Source organism: Argiope bruennichi, chromosome 4 (assembly GCF_947563725.1).
Source record: "Argiope bruennichi chromosome 4, qqArgBrue1.1, whole genome shotgun sequence".
NCBI classification, from domain to species: Eukaryota; Metazoa; Arthropoda; class Arachnida; order Araneae; family Araneidae; genus Argiope; species Argiope bruennichi.
The window spans coordinates 20,102,545-20,123,369 of record NC_079154.1 but is presented as its reverse complement, the minus strand read 5'-3'; the positions used below and the strand labels follow the sequence as shown (position 1 = coordinate 20,123,369).

Genomic DNA, 20,825 nt, shown 5'->3' with positions numbered 1-20,825 from the left:
TATATTTTACCATGGCATGAGAATTCCTAATTCTAGAACAAATATTATCCTTTTGTTCCAATTAAATGGAAAGCATAGTGGCAAAAAAGACCAATATAATAGTTAAAGTAATAAAAACAGATCTATGATTTTTATTGATATACTTATTCAATATTCATTTTCTGAGTGTGATGTCAATAACTGCTGTTTATAATTCATAAAATGTTAACAATAAATAATAAATTATTCTACAACAAAAGTAACAAATTTCAATGCAATAAAATGTTTTTATAAAAATGATTTTACATAATTAACTCCCTTTTATGTTATTTTTTAAAATAACCCACATAATAATAATAATAATAAAAGTCTTACTAAGAAATTCTTAGTTTCACACATACATAAAATGTAATAAATCAGATGGCTTGAAATGAAACAATATATTAATTTAACTATATTACTATTCAAATGTTTTTGATAGTTAGATTCATATATTTTGAAACTTTAAATAATAAACAAACAAATTCATAAATGACTTACTTGGTAAGTTTCTTAAAAAATAATAAATTTTGTGTTTAGTTTTTCTTTCCCTTTTTTACTAGATAAAAAAAATCTAATTTTTAAGAATGTAAAAAGTTTCTAAAGTAAATAGTTGTCCAACTTGAACTAAAATGCAAGATGTTCCCTACAATATATATCCTCTTTTTGTAAAAAAGGAAAAGAAAAGTATAAAGTTTAGATAAATAATAATAATAAAATCATCTTTTCTCCATACATTCATTTTAATAAGAACAGAAGAAAATAAATTTTATCCATTCCAGTTATATCTCAACAGAATTGGGAGAGAAAAGTATTTCAATAAATAAACATCACTAAATTGAAAAAATTAAGGTATTGAACTGTGATCTTATAAAAAGCTTTCTTACAAATAATAATTATTTTCTTCAACATAACATATTTATCACACAAGACTATATTAAAGACTAGAGTAACCTTCACGTAACAAAGATCCCCCCTCCCCTAAACAGGAAAAAAAAAGTTTCTTTTTTACAAATAATGAAAAGGCACAGAAATAAGTTATTAAAAAATATTAAAAATATGAACAAAATTTTATAAAAATATCTATTAGTATCACATAGCAGGAGCAAAAAGCAATGAAGCAATTTGATTCAGGAACATTCTTCCTCAGGTATCCAGATGGTTATGGAATCATCCGTATTTGCACTAGCTAAAATAGTTTTATAAGCAGATATCTGGAAAGGAAAAGAGGAAAAAAAAAAAATCATTTTAAGTTATAGTAATCACATTTTCCCATTAAAAGTATTTATATCAAATCTTGTAATATTTAAATACAATGTAAAATATTTTTGGTGAGTTAAAATTTAAACACTTTTTTGCAGAGACGGCGGCAGAGATCTGCTTCAAAATAACTCATAATGATTAATTTTACATTTAATTAAAAAAATCAAGTATTATTCTGCTTCTTTTTTATTCAGATGCTGATTCTTTCTTTCATTGTTAAAACTTTACAAAGATATTTGTAAAAAAAAATGTTCTCGGCTTCTTTCACTGTCAATATTTAAGTCTATTTCTTCATGAGACTCTTTAATTTTAGAAAAAATATAGTTATATTTCATTCCAGATTGTAGTACATAGACAGAAACACAGATTGCACCAGAATGACGTGTCATGCTAAATGTACAAAGGCATGTTTTACTATTTTATATTAGAAACTATATAAAATGAATGTTGAAACAAAAAGTTTTATAAAAGAAGCTTTTTTAGAAATCCAGAATAATAAATAAAAAATATTCGATGTTTTCGCCAAATTCGATTTTTCTGCGTAGTCCTCTACCTGAAATATTTGTTAAATAAGGATTGCAACACCGAGCAGGAATTCTGATGTGTTTCGAATCCGAAAAGAATAAATGTGCGTGCTCAACAAAAATTTACTATTGTTCGGACATGAACAATACAAATTGTGGGAAAGATAAAATGATGTTGTTTCTTAAGAAGGCTAGAGAAAATATTTTGTAAATATATGCATGAATTTATTATTTTATGTACGATATGAAAAATATTTTTAATTCGAAGTTATTGCAAGTTAAGATTCCTATCAAAAGGTGAGTTTCATCCCCTCAGTTGCATGCATTGGTTTTTCTTACCCTTCATATACAATGATGAGCCTGACTCGCGTATGGAATCATTAAATTGTTAACTTTAAATCTGCAATTATGTGAAAGTATTAAGTAATTTCAAATGCAAAAATCACTTGAAAATGCATTGTTACCTCAAATGCTCTTATATTATTCTAGGAATTAAAATAATAATAATTATTCCAAATAAGATCTGCCATCTAATTAGGAAGTTAAGTAAATTCCTATGTCTAGGGGTTAATGTGTTATTTATGAATATTCTATGAATAACTATTTTAATTATCTTTCTACCAACACATCTTTATTCAAAGTCTATTAAAAATTTAGAAACATCAGAAATTCTATTGTTTTTGAAGCAAATAATAATTGAAAAAAAAATTCTGATTACACAGTCATAATACTGAATGCAGAATCTGAAGAATTTTGATAGTAATTTATTTAACAAATTTAGTATATACTTGTATAAACTCTTTTAGTGTAGCTATTTTTTTTGTCGTCAATTACGGTCAGTAATAATTCTTTAGTATAATAATTGTAATCTGATAAATTAGATTGCAAAAGTAAACAGATATTTGCTGTTAAATAAATTTAATTTACAATTATACAGTTTACTCACTCCAATGATTTATAATTAATTTACATAATTTGGTGACAGCGAAATAATTCCTTATAACATGCATATTCACAAGAGTGTCAAAAGAAAAGAGTATTTTAAATTTAGTTTAACCATTACCTAGATTTTAATCACACAATTTTCATAGTGAAATGAATAAAATAAATTTATCAATTCATTACCGAGGAAGTAACAATTAGATGAACAAGATGATGATTAATTTTACAACTTAAAATTGAATGATGAATTATGGAAAAACACTCTATCGTCCAATTCACGAATAATATAAAAGCATAAATTTCTCTAATAATTCCACTGGTAGGTAATCAAAGTGCCCGACGAAAACATTTTTTTTCCTATAATCCATGATAAAATCTTAGACGAAGGGCAAAGATTAGTTCGGAAAAATGTGAAGTCTTATTCACTTGCCAGCTTATTGATTATTCTGCTAAATATAGCATAAATTATATGCTGAATGAACATTAAAAAATTTAAATAAGATGACTAGAATTTGGACTTAACGTCGTCGATATACATCGGATTGAATTCTCATTCGACCGATCAACATTTTTTGACAAAATGCCACATGTCTTATGTCTTATTCACATGTCGCCTTGTTGGTTATATTGACAAAAGTAGTGCAAATTAAAAGTTTGATGAACAACATTTGAATCAAATGTCTGAAAATCTGTGGATATAGTTCTTCGACATTCCACACATCGAGTTCATAGTCGGCTGCCCAAAAGTTGTCAGCAGAATACGAGATCTTATTCACTTGTCGGATATATTACCAAATCTAGTGCAAATTATAAACTAAATGAATGACATTTCAATTAAATGTCTGAAAATCTATAGACTTAATGTCTTCGACACTCACTGCATTGAGTTCATAGTCGGTCGATCAAAAATTGCCAGCAAAATGAAGTTGATATTTTATTAACTTGCTACTTTGTCAGTTATATTGCTGAAAGTTGCACAAATTATAAGCTTAATGAATGACATTTGAATCAGACGTCTGAAAATCTGCGAGTTTAATGTCTTCAACATCCATTGCATTCAGTTCTTAATCAGTCTACCAAAAATTGTCCGCAAAAAAAAAAGCCTATTATTGACCTACGACCTTATCGATTATTTTGTCAAAACACCTTAATCGTTACTTAGATATTTCGACTGTTTACAATATATTAACTTTAAGGTGGTTTTTAAATAATTATATTCGATAATGCACAACTCTCTATCACCATCCTCAAGTGGTGAAAACTTTCACCGATGAGAGGGGAGGCTGACAACAGAGGGAGGGAGGATTGCCCCCTTGTTTTTTTTGTAAAAAAAATAGCATTTTGCAAGAAATAGCAAGTTTAAATATTTCTTTTGAAATATTCAGGCATTTTTTACACTCAAAATATTTCCTTTTTTAAGATCAAATTTTAAAAAGAAATTCCAGTACAGTTCTTTTCAATTAAGAGATCTGACATTTTTAACACTATTTATTAATAATAGCCATAACTAATGATCCCAAAACTTTAATTGTTTTTTAAAGCTGATATTAAATATGAGATTTTGCTTTTGGATTCATACACCAGTTTCTTCAGGGGAATTTTTATTATTCCTAGAAAACAGAATAAAACAACAAAATGTGCAGGGGGGGACCCACTATAAACAAGAAAAATGAGCTTGATGAGTTTAAAATATCCAATTGCAACAAGACCAATTGTTTCAGACCATTGTTTCTTTATGCAACTTAGTATAAAATGATTTTTTTTTAAAAATGCAGTTAAAACTAAAAAAGATTTTCCTTTAACATCATTAAATAATTTAAAAGCTGTATGTTAATGAATGATGATAATAATAAAAAATTTGAATATAATTTATGATTAAAAAAATGCATGATCACAGAAGTAATAAAATGTTCTAATATTATTCAGAATCAGGTATTTCCTATGAATACACATACATTGTTTAAAATATATCAAAATTAAAAACAATTTATTTACTATATCATATGTATTCCTTACAATAAAAAAAATTGAATATTTAAAAAAAACTTACAAAACTTATAAAAATAACATTTTCATTAACTTTCAGAATTATCCACAGAGTGAAATTACATATTATTTTAATACAAAATTACTATCAGTATTAAAACTCACCTTTGAAACTTCAGAAGCGCAGTTTAATACAGCAATCGGTTGTGGATCAGCATTAGGCTCTAAAATTCGAATGGTTTTATCTGTTGAGCAGGTGATTATGGAACCAAGGGAATGCTGTATACCAGTCACTTTGAGTTTATGCCCAGTTTCATAAGTCTACAAACACAATTTTCAAAATTATAAGCATACATAGATTTTTATCTCTATAAATAATTATGGTGGAAAAATTTCAAATAAATACATACTTGAACTAATTCGAAACTTTGTTCAGTAGGGTCAATAACATGAAAAAATCCCAACACATCACCAACTAATAACTGATGAAAGTCATAAGACATTGAAAGAGGAAATCCTTCAAACTATAGAAGTGAAAATAAATTTTTATTGAAAAATTTTACTTTAAAATGCAATATATTTTTTTTATTATCAAAATTTCATACTCAAACTTTTTTAAAAATTATTTTTAATTCATTTTTTTTTTACACAAGCATGTGTATTCTCACTTCAGAGCTATTACATATATTTTAATGCAATTAAGTATGAAGATAAATCAGCATGATAGAAATGGAATTTAATAGTTAAGGTATACACACATGTTTATGTGAAAGTTCCATCAATTCAGGCTATAATATGCATAATAACATAGCTATTATGCCTTCTTAGAACTATATAACTCTCATAATGTGAATTCCTATTGGAAATGAGGCAGTTAAAATCTCTACATTAGTAGGTCTTACTCTTCAGCAATACTGTTTTCAAGTGTTAAATAGTTATCAGTAGTGAAACTATTTCTCTAAACCGGTTGAGGCATATAACTTTTGTTGGCAAAAAGTGTCAGTGAAATCAACATTTAGAGTTGAATGTATAACATGAAAAGCAATTTTCCCAACAATGCACCTAAAAAGTACAATTGGTTGCAATGAGATATATGACCCATTAAAACAGCTTTTATGATATTTGTGTAATATCTTGTATATTAATATTGTTGTTTAGAGTAATAAGTAATCAATTTTCAAATGAATAATTTCAATAATGATAAAGACTCTAAATAGTATAGACACTTTGATGCAAACATAGATATAGAAATTAAACATCCCTTAAAAATTACTTTTGTCAAGGTTGCAGTTAAAAAGATTCAGTTTTCTTATTAAATGCTTTTCCTTGTCGTATTTATTATGTTGATTACTTCTTTACTAATGCATACTGGGACTTTTTTCAAACTGAGGGCAACTGGAGTTTTTTTTTTTTTTTCCTATACCTACAAGATAATTAATATATAAAGAGCATAACTGTTTTTAAATTCATACAATATATTGATTTGAGGATTCTACATTAAACTCTAATAAATAAAAAAAAATGAGATGCCAATCAATATATCAAAAAATTTATAATGTTTCAGAATTTTACAAATATATTTTTATGTATGCTTTTAATTGATAGACTATCAAAAATTACAAAAAGGGGAAAATAAAATTATTGATTCATATTAATTAAATTATATTATAGTACTTAATAACCAAGAAAAATACAATTGGATAGGAGAATCCCATCAAGATTAAAAAGAAGAATTTCCAATAATTTTTTATACAAATTTTAATATTATTTCAATGGACTGAATACCCATAGAGTGATTAGTAAAGTTTTTTAAAATTCAAGATGAGTTCTCATATATCAGGAAATCAGTGTCTACAGTAACGTTACTATACTGAATTTATTAAAACAGATTACAGTGCCCCTAGAGGCAAAATAAGGAGGCTGCAAAAAATGTAAAAAATAATGGAGATTGGTGAAAAAGTCCAATCAGAAAAGTGTACACTACACCATAATAAAAATACAGGAAAAAAGTATTATGGAGTTATCTGTAGATGAACTTTCTATTACTTGAAAAAGGGTTTGTCCTAAAATTGAAACATTATGCTCCAGTTTCATTCCCCCCAACTTCAATTCATTGTGCACTGGATATAAATGATTAAAATTATTATTAGGCTACTTTCTTTTGCATTACTTAATTCTTATAAAGTAGTTTTCTTGTTTTGCATAAAATATTTTAGCCATAAAAAACAATAGATGAATTACCTAATTGAAGTAAAATAATGAATTAGAAAATAACAATAAAAATATTTACAAAATTCTTCACCTGTATAGTCTTCACTGCTTTTCGGGCAATTTTGTCATACACAACAACACTTTTATCTTCACTTCCAGATATAATAAATTTTTCATCAGATGCAATACATATGACAGGTTTCTTGTGATGTATATGTTGTATCACAGGTTGAAGGCTCACTCTAGGATCAAATAAACTAACACTTCGTCCATAACAACCACATGCTAAAGAATTGTGAGAAAATGAAAGGCACAAAATAGGTGATGAAAGGCTGGAAATAAAAATAAATTTCATTATGTACATTAACTATCTATTAACAAATTTCAAACAAAATAATTTTTAAAGAAATCTTTCCAAAGAAATTACTCAGACAAAACAAAACTGAATATATTTTGTAATTTTACAAGTCTGGATGGGAATTAAATATTTGTAGAATCCCCATTCAATGAATTTTTATTAAAGAAATTTTTCTATTTAATGAATTTTTCTACTAAATCTTGATTCTGAATGGTATTTACATGTTATTTAATTTTCATACGATTAATTTTTTTCGATAAAATACTTTTTCTTTCTGTGTTTCATGACTTTTTGTTTTTCAATGTTCCATCAAAATCAACTACATAAGTTAATGTAGAAAAAAGCATCTGAAGATATGAGAACTACTAAAAGTATACAGCTGTTAAATATTCTCCACCCCTGTTGAAAAAGTGTTTGCTGAGTATTTTAAGGAGAATGTATTACAAAGTACCATGAAATGTAATGAAGACACTGCAGTCAGTTATGAAGATGGTAAGAAAGAGATTATTAAAAGATATCACAAGATGAAATGCTACTAGCATTTTCTATAATAGGCAGGGGATTAAAATTTCAATAAAATATTCCCAATGTTTTAATCATTATAAAAGCGTGAAAATCTTCATAAAAATTGCTTTTTTTAATAATAAATATGCACAAAACAGAACTTGCTACAATTCAGGATACATATTAATGTTGATAAGCAAGTTTCCCTCCCCCTTCATTTCTATTATTTCATTTACAAATTTATATTTAAATAATTCTTTCACCATTAAGTTCTTAAATAGAATAATGAGATTCTATAATATGTTAATCAAGAGTATGTTATACTTTTATTTCCAAAAAAAAAAAAAATAATAATAATAATAATAATAATAATTACAAAAACACTCATTAAAAAATCTTAATATATGGGAATATATAGATTAACAAAATAACAACCAAACAAATTATCTGAAAAGCTCATAGTTACCCATATGATGTAACTGGAAGAGATGGATTGTCAAGATCCCAGGTTTTTATATTACAGTCAAATCCACCGGAATATAACATTTTATTTTGCTTATCATAGGCAATGGACCAAAGCCATGCCTGTAAAAGAAATGAAAAATGCAATGCTAATGTTTAAATGCTTAATATAGAACTCAGAAAAAAATAATGTAGTTAAATAAACCACAAATTATTACACGAATGATAGATATTGTGTTATAATGTACAGCTAACTTTTCAAGATTCTTAATAAAACACTATAAGCTGATAGTCAATTATTATACATAAAAGAGATCTTCACTGATTATTACTGCTCTGATGAGTCTTAATTATTTTTAAGAATATGGTAGCAAACAAAGACAATAAAACGACTTCTCATACAAAAATAAATAAATAAATAAAATAAAGCAGACTAATGATAATTTCTATATACTACACTGAAATAAAACATTAAATAAATTATTTTCTTTTTCTATAGTTGATACATATACTCTAAAAATATAGTGTAAATTGTACAATGTGAGAGGATATATTCTATGCAATAGGAAAGCACATTATCAGATGAATTTATGCACATTCGAACATATTTCTAATTTTTAACTGCTTATATTCGATATTCTATAGGAAACATTTTTTTATGTTATTTCAATTGTTTAAATATATAAAAAACAAATAAATATATGCTTTTACTTTTCTAATTATTAAATATACACATACATAAACTATGAAAATATAAAATTTAACTAATGCATGATACAAGAGTGTTTATCACACTGCATGAGAGTTAGTCAAAAAATGTTTTACAGAGCAAAGCAAAATCATATTATAAAGCAGGGTATTACATGATAACCTTCTATATCATATATGTATATACATACTATTAATTTCATACTTTCAGTTATGAAATTAAAATTTAATTTAAACAATTGTATTTTGAAAAGTCACATTAATTGTAAGGTAATCTAGAAATTATAAAGTATATTGCTCTAATTAAATAATAAAATCAAACAAATAGAGTATAATTCAAAAATTAACAATAAATATAGAAATTATTAAAATATATAGCACTATTCCCTATCAGGTGAAAAACATTCCAATAGAACAATAGACCATTATGTTGATGAGATCATTAAATGTTTAAATACTATTCTTAAGCAATGTTGATATTATATTAATATTATTAATTTTTATAATTTGTCCAATATTAAAAACAGTGAATTTATACAGTAGAGTTTCTTGAAATATAGAACATCCTTAATAGGCTAAAATAAATATTGACAGGAGCTATATTTATGTATCTTTGCTTTTAACTGTATCTGTTGATGTTAATAATGAAGTGCTACATTTGTTGATGTTTATAATTAATTGCTGTGTTAGCATATTTGACATTCCCATATAAACATTAGCAGAGATTTTAAAAAAACAATTATTTAGAAAGTATCATAAGAATGAAACATCAATGATTTATTACTTTTAAAAAAATGACACAGTGCTTAAAATGCTTAAAAACTCTTATTTAAATTATAATACTTTCCAATTATAAAAGTTCTACATAGATTCCCAATTTTTTAGATTCATAAAATAAGTTCTAGAAAGTTTTTATAGAATAATGTTTGTTTCTCTAAATAATAAATACTATTATTACAGATAATGATTAACATGAAAGTTTTAAAATTTTCATATACATACAGAAACTGTAATTAATTTATATCCATTAAACCTGGCTTAGTTATTAAAATGTAAGGACACTTGTAATATACAATTTTAAAGAATTTTAATTTAAGAACCATTAAAAAAATCAAGAAGCATCTTGCTATTAAAATAATATTTTAGAAAAATTATTTCATTTTGAATTTTTAAATATATAATACTTGTATAAAATATGCAATAATTTCTCATGCTTCTGAATATTCTTTCTTAAGAGTATTAAAAACTATAAGTTAAAACTAGTATTAAGAACTATTAGTTTATTGCTTAAGTCTGCTTACATTAATATAATCTTAAAAATTTTTAATGGGAAAAAGAATACATTTACTTTTTATTTATTTGCATATAACTAAACAGCACAATAATGCTGTCCAATATTCAGAATAACAGTAATATACATATAAATAATATGGATTAAAAAAATATTAATAAAATATTTATCTTGAGGGAAAGAACACACAATATTTGCTTACATTGCCATGTGCAGCTGCTTTGGAATTTAAAAGGCAAGATTTATAATCATCAGGTTCTGGTGTTTCTTTCAGATTTGAAACATTCCATAATTTTAATGCTCCATCTCTTCCACCAGAGGCACAAATCCAACCATCCTACAAGATATTAGAGTTTCAATTTTTTGATACCTCATATTAACAGATTTTTATAGCAACTACATATCACAACGTTAACAGATTTAATTTATTTTGTAAATACATTTCAGTTTAATTCTGAAACAGTACCTCGTTTGACAGATTTAAACTAGTTTACACTGCATGAAAAATTCAATTATCATTCAAAAATATGAAAAATAGAATTGATAAAAGAGAGGAAATAATTTTTAAATTTAGTAAAAAATAAGTTAAAATCCGTTTTTCTAGAGTTGCATTTCCTTATTCTAATTTCTTTTAGAATAAGGAAATTCACAAATAGAAATCATAGTTTTCAGATGCTGAATATTTAAGAAATGCACTTAGATACAAAGAAAATACTTCCAAAAAAATAGAAACAATTTACTTTAAAAGAAGAAATACAAACAGTCACTGAAAAATAAATATGATAAATAACTACTCCTGATGTTCTACACCAAAACATTTTTCTTCATTTCAAGATTACTTTAAAAATCTAACAAGGAAATGTTTGATTAGAAAATTCAAAGCCTTTAACTAATGAAATATATACTAGAAATTAAGACAGGATATTAAATTATTGTACATTTTGTATAAGATATGAATAAATACGTAAGTATACACACATCAGTATGCATTTGAGAATATTAGAAATTAACCAGTCATAATGTGCAATAACCTTTTGCCAAGTAAAGATTTGCAGAATGTGATTTTGTATATATGCATTTTCTTAACAGTTTTCATTTAATTTGTCCAAAACTAAAAAAATATTCACAAAAGTAAGTTGCGGAGCACTGGCTGTACTGACATATCAATGTATTCTTATCTGTTGACATCAGCTTCCACAAATTGTCAACGATTTTAAGGAATCTTCATCAGTGAAAATTTAGATCAAAGAAATCAAATCAATTATTCATATCAAGTTGTTCATTCAGGAAGTTATACCAAGCACAAAAGCAATTGTTATTGAAGGATTACCACATACGAAAGAAAGAGAAATTAATCAGGACATGACAGTTGAGAAAAATTGAATAGTGATGAATACCAATTAACAGTGAAAGCAGTGACAGCAAAAAGAGATGGGGGGGGGACAACAACTTCACAACAAATTAATCAAATTATTAAAAAAAAAAGTACTGAAACTATTCTCATTTTTCAAAAGAGATTGCCCTAAATGGAGGGAAAAAAAATATCCTTTATAATAAAAATTGAAAAATTGCATTTTTGCTACAAAACTTTGACAAGAGTTGGATTAGTCATTATCATTTATAAACCATTTATTTAAAGACAATAAATGCAATATGTACTAGTTTATGAAACAAAATATTCACCCAATTAACATTTGTTTAATTTTTCTCTTTCATGCACACACACATAATATTTAGGTTTTTATATATATGTATATACAATTTCTTAATTTGAACTATATCCAACATTTTTTTCACAAGCAGCTGACTTCACAAAACACAATTTGGCAATGTGTAAAATGCATTGATAAAATTTCAACATTCAGGATTATTTACTTTACTTAAAGAAGAAAAGAAGAAGAATTAACCATAAACAACATGTTCAAAATCAGAATAATATTTTAACCAAAAGAAAAAGCATTCAAACATTCATCAAGACGGTTTTAGCAAGACAGCCAATAAGACCATAATAAATATAGCAATCTGCACTTATATATTTTTTTTTCAAAAGATAATTTACTTCAGCATTGGGGGAAAAAAATCAGTTGGAAGAAACTTTATGAAAGTGATTTTGTTATTATAAAATTTCCTTTCATTTTTGATAAAAATATTCTAATGGCCCATTCCACGGTAATGTATGTGACAATCGGACTAAAAGATATGCATAAATATCTGATAAATTTATGTACAAATGTAGTGAAAGTCAAAAATTTAATTTTGTTAGACAATTAAAAAAGAGTTTTAATAAATGGTAATGAAAAATATATTTGTATTTAAATTTTGAGAGACCTTTTAAAATTTTTTTTAGATAGTCACGTATGTGACAAAAATTGGAACTGTGATTTGATAACACCAACTTTCTTTAAAAAAATCAGTGAATTATATGCATGAAACGTGCTTAAAAAAAGTTTCCCATAAGAAAAAGGTTTAATGAAGACAAACTAATAAATGCATTAAATATTTCTTTAATTTTTCAATTAAAAAAAAAATGTAACTTTACAGGTCATGTATGTGACAAGTAGTCATGTATGTGACATCGTTCAATTTCACATAACTGCATTTTGAAATATTACAGTATTGCGACCGTTAATTATAGGTGTTGGCAATACTCTAATTATGTCATCCCGCTGAATAACTCCTATATCATTCTCTTGATAAATGAAGTTGCATACGGATACCTGCTTTAGGAAAATAACATTGATTTCGGTGTTATCTAATGCAGACACCTGTGCTACATAAGGCTTCCAGGACTTTTTTCCAAACACTTTTACAAGTAAAAACTTGCCAAGTGAAATATATGCAGAAGTGTGATTTTGTGCAAGTAATGGAGTTCTTTTCAAACACTGTTCTGTATTTTTACAAAAGCATAGCTCTTGCACAGTTGTATCCAAATTTTGCTGACTTGTAAATAAACAAATGTGTTCATCCAAACATTTAATTATGTGGGCTTTTTTAATTCCTGGAACATCCTTAGCTAAATTCCAATCAATTTGAGTTTTATCTATATCCTTTTGCAGCATAGGAATGACAGTGATATTTTGTACTACTTTTGCAGCAACTGTAGCAAAATCAACTGCATTCTGTACTATAGCTCTTCTTGCCTTTACTTCCGCATAGACTCGGGACTTTGCAGTACCTCCTATCCCATCAACAACTCCCTTTCCATGGGAAGTTGCTGAATATTTCCATTCGAAACTAGAAAAATGCTTTTGTGTTTTGAATAAAATAAAGAGGAAGTAACAAATAAATTTGTTTTTAAACTCGCTGGATGGTCCATCGCTCCAAATTATTAATTTTGGTTTATTTGCCTGAAATTTAATAATTTCCAAAAGCTTCAAAATGAAAGCAGACACAGATAGCTTAGATTTATCTTTAGTATCACTTACAATAAGATAACTCTGTGTTTTATGATTCTTTTCAAATAATGCAGCTGTAAACAAAGTTACGTTTTCCCGGCTCCATAGTGCAGACTGTATTTCACTTTGCCACTCACATGAATAACTCATAGCAAAATCTACTTGCAATACAACAGTATTGCTTTGCTTTATATCAGATTGAAAGGCAGCAGCTTGGATTCGTTTAATTTTTACATGCTGCTTAAAACTTTGAAAATTTTCTAAAACATTATCAGTTAATTCAGCTATGCAACCTTCATTGGTTTCTTTATAGAAGCGCTTATTTTCTGACTTAACCCATTGGTGCCATTGTACATTAGAAGCATTATTTAATCCTTTTTTGCCAATAAAATCTAAAAGCAATTTTCCAGCATTACATTTATCACATTTTGTTTCCCAACACTTTGATTCCAAGTCTGAATTGCACAGCACTTCTTTCCAAAAATCATTGTTATAATCAATATTTAATCCTTTTAACAAAAGAATGAAATTCTCATGACTCTTGCATTTACACTGATCACTAGGTGTGTCTTTAAGAAGAAGAACATTTTTAGGTCTTAAACTGCAAAATTTTGAATATCCAATATTAATGCTTGGATTTTCTTCCTTAAACAAAGCATGTGCTTCTTTCATATACATTGTAAGAAAATGTTTACGAACACGTTTTTTAATGCCATTTTCCCAAATTATCATTTCATCATGCATTCCTGGAGCAGTGTAGACTATGTCTGCTCGGCACAAGAAGTCTGCCACAAGTTCTTTGTTTTGATTATTATCACTGATATTGGACTCTCTTTCCTTTTGCAGTTTTAAACCTACCTTTTCCACTAAATTGCTGACTACAGCCATTCGTTTTCGAGGTGAGGTTGGTAAGGCTTTCAAAGTTTTTTTAACTGCTTTGCCAAGTGTCTGGGGAACTGTATAAGGAGAACATTCTGGGGTAGTCGCAATAGAAGAATTCAAACTTGAAATTTTTGTAGAATTACTTATCTTTTTGGCTGCTCTGCATTTCCTCTGCCTTTCTCTAGCTGCTTGCTTTTGTTTCTTTTTCTCCTTTTTTGTCATAGTTGCTGCTTTTAAATCTCTTATTTTTTTCTGCCTTAGCTTTTCTTTCTCTTTAAAATCAGGATCATTTCTTTTTTTCTCATAATATCTCTTTTGTTTAGTAGCATTTTTTATTCTTTGTTCATCATCCATATTTTAAGCTTAAAATAGCAAAATAAGACTAAGATGCTTAAAGATAGCAAAATCTGACTTGCAGCATACTTCAAACACAGTGTGCTGTGAACCTTTGCTTAAAAACAAACATTAGGTTATAGCTGGAGAAGTAAAGGAATGTACTGCCATCTGGTGAGATGAATTTAAAATAACTGCTTTGGATTTTATAATTCAATGTCACATACATAACTGCTTGAAGTCACATACCTGACCATTGAAAATTATAAATTAATTATAATATATTTTAAATTTTTAAATGCAGTTTCATCAAATAGTATGATTATATTTAGAAAATAAAAATTTAGAACTTTCTATTAATTTAATGATGCAAAAAATAAAAAAAAAGTTTTAATGGTCATGTATGTGACACTCCACAATCTTCATTAGCTTTGATTGTTAAAACAAAGCCAAAATAGACATTAATTTGTAATTTTTTGATATAGTATTACTAAAAACATATTAACAATTGAAAATTAAAATTCTATAGGCACCTTATGAAAGGTGAAATAATTATAGAAACCTTTAAAAAATATAATAATGAAACAGGCCATTTACAAATTCTCAGCCAAGGTTTTAAAAAATGCAATTTTTGATGAGATCTAATATTTTTACACAAAAATCAAGTCAACAACAAGCAAAATCAGATATTTTTCATTAAAATTATGTGTTATAACCATGATAATAGATTAAAAAAAAATTTGCCCCTTGGTTTCAAAATCCATGGAATGGGCCTAATATAAGTGCCTTGAGAGGTATACATTAGAACATGACCCTACTTCCTTAATTATTAAATTACAAATATGACAGTATTTTGAAAGAATTTCTTAAAAAGAAACTGAATCATATATTTAACTATAATGTAACTATTTATTTTTAGAAATTATTAGAATAAATGATATAACAATAGGAGGCAAAGGGGGTTTAGATGCACCCCCCTCCCTTTTCTTGAAATGTCTATTAAGACAAAACAATAATATATTTATTTTTAGATGAGGTGCAAAAAATTGCTTGCTCCATGTACCATTTATTCTCATCATATTAAACAAGAATCACAAATCAATTTGTAAAGCAAGCATACCTCCAAAATATTCACAACATTAACAGAACCAAAATGTGCGTCTTTTAAATGGAAAATTCTCATATTTTCACCAGAATTTTTCCACAGATCATAATGTTCTTCTCTTTCTATACAAGCTTCTTTCCAATCCAGAGAAGGATCTGTAAATGAAATAGAATCATAACAAAAATGAACCCCAAGAAACAAATAAGACATTCTAAACCAGTTTACAGTAAATACAAGCTAATGAACAGAAATTATAAAAATTTCGGAGTATAAAATAATGAGGCCAAGAGGCTAAGAAAACATCACATATATATAAGTTTTAGTATCTCCATATAGCTGATGAGAATAACCATTTCTTAGAAAAAAAACCCCACGGAGAAATGCTAAACATTAATATAATTTTTTTTAATATAACAAGAGTTATTCCTTTACTGATATATACCACTGTGATTAATTAAAATTAATTAATATTAATAACAATTCAAATTTTTATTAACACGAAAAATGTACCTGCATATCAATCATATGCCAGAGATTAATCGCTAAGATTATACACCAATATGTTCTCTTGTAATTTATTTTCAAAAATTAAATTAATTATTAACAAAATTGCATTTCGCTTAAATCATAAACATATGTTCAAGATAAGCATCAAATGTTATTCAATGTGAAAATTTTTAATATTTTTCCTTGCCATTTAGTATCAAAAATTGTTTTAAAAAACTATCCTTTAATTAATAAATATTTTAATAGTTTTATGGCAGTTTCATCCTTTTCTCTCCACTAGAATTTGCAATTTATCTCAACAACTATTTGTTGAAATTTGAAAAAATTCAACAAATGTAAAATAAATAAAAAAAGCAACCTTTAAGAAAATAAAAATATTTTACAAAAAAGAAATGAAAAAGTTCATGCAGGCTGCTGATAATATGCTTCTCAATTTGAAAATTTCAATAGACTTGAAATATTTTGCATAAAAACCTCCATCAATTTGTGTACCTAAGCAAAAAATATAAAATAAATAAAAAATAAATAGAAAAATTTCAAAAACAATAATACAATACATAAATATATAATGATTTCTTTACACTCATATAAATAAAAAAAATTTCAGAAAACTAAAATAAAACAATTTAATACTATTTCACAAAAAAAATGTTTTTAATACAAATATTATTCACTTATTATCTTATAAAATAAATATTTGAACATCAAATGCTACCTGGAATTAATGGATATTGTTTGGGCCACATTTTATATATTCTCATTCTCCAAGTAGTGTCACTTTCAATAATATCATGAAATCGTTGACAAACTTTGCTCAAAACATTGATAACAAATTTAGCACTAATGAATGAGCATATATGAAGAAATATCTCTGGTGGGATTGTATCCAACTTTAAACAGAACTCATCACCATCCTCAGAATCACTTTTTGAATCCATTGTCCTAGAAGGGTAATGTAAAAAAAATTCTATACATTTTTTATTAATTAAATGATGTTTAGGCAGTGTAATAAAAGAAAATAATTATCTAGTGACAGTCAAATTTTTAAGAATAACATTTAGAAACAATACTTACACCTATTTTTTAAAAATAATCAATAGAGAAATAAAACACATGCAAGAAGTTCAAAAGACATAATACCACAGTAACAAAAATAAATAAATAAAAATTAATTAAAAATAATTTTACATTTTAAAGATAGTTTTTTTTTTCAAAATAAATTTAATCACAAGAAAAAAATTTAACATTGCATAATATTATGTAATTATAAGAATTAGGGGCTAAATCTGAATGGAAAATGCATATTATATTAATTTATACAATGTAAATGAGAAATTTTCTGCTAAAAAAAAAAAAAAAAAAAAAAAAAAAACTTAACTTAAAAAAAAATTTGAAAATTATATACATGATATTTATATTGATATTGATTTGAAACAATTAACTCTAAAAATATCATAAAAATACTTACATGATTTGTACTATTTAATGGCCAAAATAGCACACATTAATATCAATAACAACAACAAAAAAAAATTCCAGAAATTTTTATTTATTTATCACAATAATTGGTTTGCATACGAAAATTATTACTGAAGATTACATTGAAACTGAAGACATATACCTACAGAATAATTTTAAATTTACATAATCATCATAATTTTTGCATTCAATAACTTATTTTTAAACTTAAGTACCATTACATTATAAACCAAACCTTTGACAGCATAAATAAAGAAACATATCTTTATGTAATTTTCCTACCACATTTATAAAAATTAATCATGATAAAAGTTTTTTTTTTCTTTTCAAATTATGTGAAATTGTTTTCATCCAAATTAAATGAATAAATCAAAAGTAGTTAAGATACTTTCAAATAAAGCAACTAAACATGAAATACATTTTAAAAATATAATCAACCCTTTACCTTAACTATATAAGTTTCAAAAGAGCATACACTTTTAAAAAAACTTATAGCTGCTTCAATTTTCTGAATAGCTCTATTCAAAGATAAAATAACCTGTCTATCTATATACCAAATAATATTTCCATATTTCACTAATTAATTTATTTCTGTACCATTTATTTTCTACACTGATACTTCCTTTAAAAGTTTTTCAACAAACAACTAAATAATAAAGATGGATTTATACTCAGACAGTAATAAGATTCCAGTAAGATCACATATGCACAGAAGAAAGATTGTGTATGCATTAAAAGAGCTTACTTTAAAATGGAAACTTGTTATTATAAAAAAATTTATATAAAAGTACAAAATAAAAAAAAGTGGAAAAATCCACTTAATTAATTTAAAAATCTTCTTCAAAGACATTCAAACTAACTAACAAATAAATTAATAAAAAATCTAAGGATTAAGTCTAATTTTGACAATATGCTATTCACCACACTATTAAAAATGTAGTGCTACATACATTTTACAAAAATACATTTTTGATTAGTTTTGTTCTGGTAGCAAAGCAACTAATTCTAATAGCAGAACAGTTTTTAATTCTTGAAAGTGACAGAAATAAAGCTTATTAAAGGAAAAACAAGGAATGTATGATTCATAGAAATTTTGAGTGAAAAATTTAAAGATCAAAGAATGATTTACAATTTGAAAGCTTACAATTATATTTAAACTTATTTACACAGTACATAACATTTCATAACAACTTTTTTTTGTAAATTTTAATACATAGTCTAGCATTTCTACATCACAAATATATTTATATACATGAATAATTCATAAAAGTAAAAATTTTAACTACCAATATATTATTTTAATTGTAATAATACATCTTTAGAAAACTGATGTATTGAGATAAATGGCAAAGAATTTAAATGAATATCCTTTTTTAAAATATAAAGTGCACTGCTTATATAAGGTCTGAAAAAGTCCATATGATTTTAATATTATAAAATCTCAAATATTCAGTAGATATTTTGAACTTAACTATATTATACATATATATTAATAATAAAAAATTGTTTCATTCACTGGCATTGTGTCATGCATTTTTAACATTATTAATCAATTTCTTAATATTTAAATTATAATATATCATCGCATCTTTGTCTAATGCTTTTTCAAAAAAATTTTGAGTTTTGACGAAAGTATCTTCGCTTTGTCGATAATTAAGACAGTGATGTGTCAATCACTTGGATATGGACGAATGGTTCAACAAAGGAATTACTTCTAAGCATCCAATAATAATCATATAAAAACAACCGTATTTATGATACATATTATAACTTTTTAAATATAATATCAAGTTTTGCTGAAGTATTTTTGAATTATTAACAAACAAAAGTCATTAAGAATTTGTCACTGTTTTGGTAACGGATGAATGATTTCACAATGAAAATGTTTTATTGAATAAGTTAAGTATGCATATAAAAATATTAAAATTCTCTCTGATATTAAACTTTATATAAACATAAAACCAAAATATGGCATTAAAGTCAGATCTTCTATATTTAATTTTTTTTCACGGAGAGAAAAATTTTGAATTTAGTAGCGCTAAACTCATTTTCTTACTTTTTCAGTTTTAATTAATTATACATCTGCAGCATAGTAGAGAAGAAACCTGACAGACTAAAAAAACAATCAGTTACTAAAACATATGACAATTTGACAAACAAATATAAACAAAAAATAAAAATTAAAATAGAACTTGAAGAAAATATTCTTATTGCCATTCAACAAAAGATAATCTAATGTTGTTTAAATTTAAATTATTGGTTATAAAATTAATTTTGCAATTAATTAATTTAATTATTTAATATAAATTAAATAATTAAAATAAGATAATAATTATGTCATGTAAAAAATTTAATTCCTTATTATTTATAAATTTCAAATCTTTGGATCAAAATAAGAATTCTAAAGAAGTTGTCTAGAATAGATAATTACAGAATGCAATGTTTTCTTATTTCGTATATTTTCACACTTTTCGAAAAATTCAGTACAAAATTCAGAATTTGTTCAATTTCTAAAAGAAATTTATTCGCATTTTGTGCACAAAATCAAATTTTGGGACTTGCTTTCATAGTTAATGAAAAGGCCAATAAAGAAAAGATATTCATAGTCCGTATTCATCATAATTTTTGCCCATATTCATATTTCTTAATTCTTTTTTCAAAATTATACAAAAAGCTCTTAAACATCAAATCCATTGTACAGAAAATAGATCCTCTCATCGTTGTGGTGGATTGTCTAGTTATAGTGCGACCAAAGTCTGTGGCAAAATCAGGTTAGATAATAGATTTTTGCAAGCCCCAATTTTGGTTTTTTAATCCTTAGAACTTCTTAAATTGTAGTATTAACTTTTGAATATCA

General features: G+C 25.6%; 1 protein-coding gene across 1 annotated transcript; it reads right to left on the bottom strand.

Moving 5' to 3' along the window:
- Positions 1 to 386: 386 nt before the first annotated feature.
- Positions 387 to 20,165, bottom strand: LOC129965456 (F-box/WD repeat-containing protein 9-like). Its single transcript, XM_056079336.1, has 9 exons — positions 20,025 to 20,165; positions 17,205 to 17,431; positions 15,998 to 16,137; positions 10,470 to 10,604; positions 8,273 to 8,391; positions 7,036 to 7,276; positions 5,144 to 5,257; positions 4,899 to 5,054; positions 387 to 1,232 (listed from the first exon to the last, which is right to left on the bottom strand). The coding sequence occupies exons 2-9, from the start codon at positions 17,425 to 17,427 to the stop codon at positions 1,149 to 1,151; spliced, it is 1,212 nt and encodes a 403-aa protein (XP_055935311.1). The 5' UTR covers positions 17,428 to 17,431; positions 20,025 to 20,165; the 3' UTR covers positions 387 to 1,148.
- Between the last annotated feature and the right edge of the window lie 660 nt (positions 20,166 to 20,825).

What these genes read in the sequence shown, in the direction of transcription:
- LOC129965456 (XM_056079336.1), bottom strand. Translation starts at nt 17,427, where the DNA reads ATGGATTCAAAAAGTGATTCTGAGGATGGTGATGAGTTCTGTTTAAAG. An exon ending in ACAATATCCATTAATTCCAG is followed by an intron (nt 16,138 to 17,204) that starts GTAGCATTTGAT and finishes TTTCATTTACAG; the next exon opens with ATCCTTCTCTGGATTGGAAA. An exon ending in GCGCTTCTGAAGTTTCAAAG is followed by an intron (nt 1,233 to 4,898) that starts GTGAGTTTTAAT and finishes TTTCCTTTCCAG; the next exon opens with ATATCTGCTTATAAAACTAT.